The sequence below is a fragment of the Piliocolobus tephrosceles genome, chromosome Y (assembly GCF_002776525.5).
Source record: "Piliocolobus tephrosceles isolate RC106 chromosome Y, ASM277652v3, whole genome shotgun sequence".
Classification (NCBI taxonomy): domain Eukaryota; kingdom Metazoa; phylum Chordata; class Mammalia; order Primates; family Cercopithecidae; genus Piliocolobus; species Piliocolobus tephrosceles.
In genome coordinates this window covers 11,142,437-11,147,730 of record NC_045456.1, presented here as the reverse complement: position 1 = coordinate 11,147,730, position 5,294 = coordinate 11,142,437, and the positions used below count along the sequence as shown (strand labels likewise).

General features: G+C 39.7%; 1 protein-coding gene across 5 annotated transcripts in view; it reads left to right on the top strand.

Moving 5' to 3' along the window:
• FRMPD4 (FERM and PDZ domain containing 4) overlaps positions 1-5,294 on the top strand; it is a 996,955-nt gene that overhangs the window by 766,551 nt on the left and 225,110 nt on the right. For all 5 annotated transcript variants that reach the window (XM_023199060.1, XM_023199059.2, XM_031934991.1 and 2 more), the window contains one exon: positions 1,676-1,792. In XM_023199060.1, coding sequence (XP_023054828.1) covers positions 1,676-1,792 — 117 coding nt within the window. The remainder of the gene's footprint in view (positions 1-1,675; positions 1,793-5,294) is intronic.

Sequence of the window (5,294 nt, the reverse complement as noted above, 5' to 3'; positions counted from 1 at the left end):
AAAGGAAAGGAAAGGAAAGGAAAGGAAAGGAAAGGAAAGGAAAGGAAGTTTGTTTTTAATAAGCCTCCTCTGGGGAAGATAAACTTTCTGATACCGTACATAACTAACTGTGTAAGCCAGAATAAATTGTTGCATTCTCTACACAGGCCTCCTTTCACTCACAAGGATATTCTTTGTGCCATCTCTAACTGTATTATTGCTTTTGGAAACATTTTTAATAATAGAATAGACTGTGTTCATACCTGTAAGAACTTGTTTTCTTGATACCACCTTAGAAAGCATTCCAAATGCATTCTCTACTAGTGTAGAGAAATTGGTGGGGTTTTTTGGGGGGTTTTTTGTGTGTGTGTTTTTTTTTTAAATAGTACCTCAGGGTAGCAAATTCATGTGTTCTCTCACTGCAGGGAAGCAGCACATTTAAAAAAACAAAAACAAAAACAAAAAAACAAGAGCAAAACAAAACAAAAACCACCAGAAGAAATTGCCACTGCTGACTTTTGCACAAAGAAGAGGAACAAAATGCTTCCCATGTCTTTTAGTAGTCAATGGGCCACAAATAATCCTATGGTGGCATTCTATATTTACCAGACCAGTATTAAATTTGTGAACACTTTTTCCAACAAAAACAAACTGTTCCTACATCCTTTATAAAGGCTGTAGGAAAACGGAAAGGAAGTTAAGGAAAAGGAATGGAGGTGGTTAAAATTATGCAAAATAGTTCATCTGCGGAAAACATGCAGGAAATAGGCTTGTTTCACTTGAGAGGTGCTGGAAGGGCTGGACTGGGCTGGGCTGGAGAGGGATGAGTTGCCCAATATCCTGGGGAATTGAAAGTCTGAAAGGCCGAGACCCCTGCTTTGGATGTTTGCTGCGGGAGAGCCACCACATGAGGTTGTTTAGGGTGCACCTAGTGCGAGAGTTCCCAGCTGTGTTAGCCCGTGCCACACTCACTAGCCTGAGCTGGCACCAGGCTGGGGGAAGGGTGCCTGCTCTGTGGTCATCTGACCGCAGGGGGCGCTGTTTCCTCTTTGCAAAGGGCTCACGGGTAGCTGAGACTGTGAGTTCCTGAAAGCATCATCACTGCTCCCTGCCACCAGCTTCGGTGGTGCCAGCCTGGGATTTGGAACCACCCAAAGGCTTTTACAGGCTATGCAGTGAGTAACTTCATCTGGAGTGAAAGGACCAAGTGATGAGGGATGTTGAGCCATCCTAAAATGGCATCGTTTACTTCCTTCCAAAGTATGGTTAAGGTCTGAGGAAGTCTTGGGCATTCATGAGGACAAGGAGGAATTTCTGCAGGTCCTGGACTGAGGAGGCTTAGCCAGGATTCAGTGAGGCTTCGGAAACTGGGCTCAGGCCTCTGGTTAGACTGTGACTACAAGGCTGCCCATTGCTATTGCTTGTCACGTGGAGTTACTTCCTCTTTCTTCTTGATCTTGGAAAGGCAGGCACTTAGAAAATTCTCCAGAACCTACCCTTTCATTTTGCTGCTGAATTGAATTTAAGTTGTAAACTAGAAATTGTAAAAGATAATGTGTCGATTTTTGTTGCAACTTAAATTGGGGGTTTGCCCAATTTAAGAGGAGCAAGTCACATTCTCCTTTCAGAGTTTGTCTCAGAAGGAATGTTCAGGAGTCAGGTGTAATGATGCTTTTTTTTTTTTTTTCTTTTCCAGCCACAGGACGAAGTCTTCAGGCTGGCCACCTCCCTCAGGACCCTGGGGCTTGAACCAGGTGCCCCCCTATGGATGGGAGATGACGGCAAACCGAGATGGGCGAGACTACTTCATCAAGTAGGTTCAACAGATGGCATGAACAATAGGACCCTTGGCCAATGGACTTCTTTATCTTTATGAGAATGAACATACTTAAATTAGGTACTCATAGGCATTTGGAGGCCATGACTAAAGCAGCTGGATCTCCTAAACCAGCTGCTTATATTTCTATATATTTCTATATTTATTTCTATACACTTGTATTTCTATATATTGTGATGTTGGGTTGCTTCATTCTTGGACAGGCACCATCTTCGAGTGACAATTCACTGTGTAGCATGGTAAGCCTGACTCAGAGCAAAAGTTACCACCGTTCAATATTAGGCCAAGTTGTATTCATTGTCTGAGACTAACAACCAAAGTTGGACATGCAAGAATTTCATTTACAAGGTTTTTTAGGAGTGGTCAAGACAGGAATGTTACTTTCTCATCTGTAATTTTTAAAAAATCAGCTAAAAGGATAATATACATTATCTGTTTTATTGTAAATTTCTCACACTAACATTGGCTTAAGTTTTGGATTTTTGTGGTGCTCTGCTTTTTTGTTAATTGTGGTATAGAGATAGAGAGAGATAACATGAAATTTACCATTTTAACCATTTTTAGGTGTACAATTCAGTGGCATTAAGTACATCCACAATGTTGTGCAACCATTCACTACTATCCATTTCCAGAACTTTTTCATGATACCCAAAAGAAACTTTGTACCCATTAAACAATAACTGCCAGTTCTTCCCTCCCCTTACCCCATGGTGACATCTATTCTACTTTCTGTCTCTATAAGTTTATCTGCTCTAGGGACCTCATATAAGTGAAATTATATATCTTTTTGTCTTCAACTTCTTTCACTTAGCATAACATTTTCCAGCATGTCAGAATTTTGTCCTTTTTTATTTTTCCTTTTTAATGTTCCCTTGTGTGGACATTTTGTTCATTCATTCATCTGTTAATGGACATTTGGGTTGTTTCCACCTTTTGCCTATTGTTACTAGTATTGTTATGAACACTGGTGTACAAGCATCTATTTGAGTCCCTGCTTTCACTTCTTCTGGACACGCATACCCAGGCATGGAGTTGCCGGAACATATGGAATTGCTGGGTCAAAATTAAAGTCTGTGTTTAACTTTTTGAGGAACCACCAAACTGATTTTTGGAGTGGCTGCAGAGTGGTCTTGTGTTTTTTGGGGGTTTTTTGTGTGTGTGTGAGAAGAGCATTTATATTTCTCAAAATGGCAAGGGTCCATACTGCCCTTTTTCTCCAACCTGAGCAAAATATCCTTAATTATAAGACATTCATGAAACAGATTTGAAATCAGGAAGCGTGGTTGGTTCTAGCCTGATCATAATAGAGCAGAGATTGGAGACCAGAAAAAAATTATTTCACAACCACATGCTATGTTCTTTATTCCAGCTAAGTTGATTATGGACTGATTAGTCAAACACAGGATCACCGTGAGGTGAGAGGTCATTTTTATAAAAATTATCTGCCAAGGTTGTTTCTAGGGGATTTGGTCTTTTGTACCAACCCCTGCCCACCATCACCACCACCACATACAAGTGAGGATTGTTGAAAAATAGCAACAGGGACAACACATGTGAATGTTGTGGGCAGTTTCTCAGTCTCTGAAGCCCAAATCTCTCTCCTTCCCTAGAATTGCTGCACAGGGAACAGGACTCCCATCCCTTCAGAGCACAGTTTGTTTCTGAGGTACTTGACTCCTGGGTCCATCCCAGGAAGATCCAGGATGCCCTTGAACATGACTGGAAAGTGGCCCCTTGGCTCTCCAAGGCTTTCCTAAGGATGAGCTCACAGAGATATTACCATAGAAATGGCAGTGGGAGCAGAGCCTCCCAGAAACCTCAAAGATTAGAAGAAAGGCCAATAGTTTGGCTCAAACCCCAGATTTTGAATTCATAATTTCATACCATTTGTCCAAGTCCCTTAGGCTGCTAGGAAGATGGTATTTTTTAATATTATATTGTACCATCTATTTTGTAACATGGCTATGACTGTGTGCAATTGGCTCAGTTAAGGTGACCTAGATGCTTTGACTCAAAACAATAAAAATTTGTGGCTGAAGAAATAGAGTTTTTAAAAGACATGGATTATATGGGTTTATGAAGGTATGCATCAGACTTCTCTGATTAAAACAGATGTTTCTTTTCCTCTGGTTGGATTTGGGTTCCCATACATTCCAGGTCATTCGATCAATAGGTGGAAACCCAAACCGAGGCCAACTGGTTAGAGGTTCTGGGAACGTCAGCTAGCTCTGCCTTCATGCATTACCATTACCATCACTGACATTTTTAAGAGCCAGACTGGGTGTCAGTGTAACATTTACACTGGCCTAATGCCCACTGTTAAAACATAAGAGCAAATCAGCAGCTTAATAGAGAAACCTGCACTGATTATTAAATGGCAAGTTTTAAAACCAAAGTCACCAGTGTCATTTTTCCAAATCCATGCGGTTTCATTTTACTTGAAAAGTAAGTTTCTACAGTCCTCTCAGAGAAAGTTTTAAGATGTCAAGAACAGTATTTCTTCTGAAAGTGTTTGTTCTTTATCACTAATGAGTTTTATAAATAATGACAATCATTATTTTTCTTTCCTTTTTTTTTTTTTTAACTTACTGGGTAATGTTTATTACAAAGAGGTACTCTAATTATCAGAGTTCTCGGGAGCCCAGGTTTGCAGTGTGGAATATTTCTGTACTCATTAGTTTTAGAAGTTAAAGGGACAATTTGAAAATTAATCTATGGTTAGTAATTAGCACCTTTGCATTTAATTTTTCACTCTCTTGCATATTTTTGAAAGAGAAATTTAGATTTTTTTATCTCATCTTAGTATGTAAACAATAACCCACATCAAACAATTGTTTTTGATGGAAGTACAAGTATTCTGAGTGACAGACAAAGCTATGGGAGGAAGTTGGCTTTTATGTGTTCAAAGTTAGAGTCTAACAACTAAATAATGAGATAATTCTAACATAATGAGTCTTTCAGGACATGGCCCAGGAGAGTTCAACATGTGCTCAAGTTTCATCTTTCCTCTTCCATACCCAATTTTTTAGGGTAGGGCTGGGTAACCTGTTTTCTATAGAGTTACTGATTCATGGGGTTAAATGAAGGATGCAATACACACATGCTAATATATGTTTTATAATACTGTATAGGCTGCAAACTAATGGTTCTCAACCTTGGCCACACATTGGAATACACCGAGGATCAGTAAAAAATCCTGATGCCTGGGTCTGAGGTCGAGCCTGGGAATAGTGAGTTTCAGGAGCTCCCCAGGTAATTCTCATGAACAGCTATGGTTGTTGCTGTAAAGCACTTGCAACACATGATCTCCTTTGTTTGGCTTCAACACAGACATTATTAACTTCATTTTTCTGGATGGTAAAACTGAGACTCAGCCTATGAGAAAGAAAAACTTCTGTTGATATTCTTGGAGAAATATGAAATGCAGTTTTAAGTAACAGAAAACATTGTTTAAGAAATATGATAGATGCAAATTTCA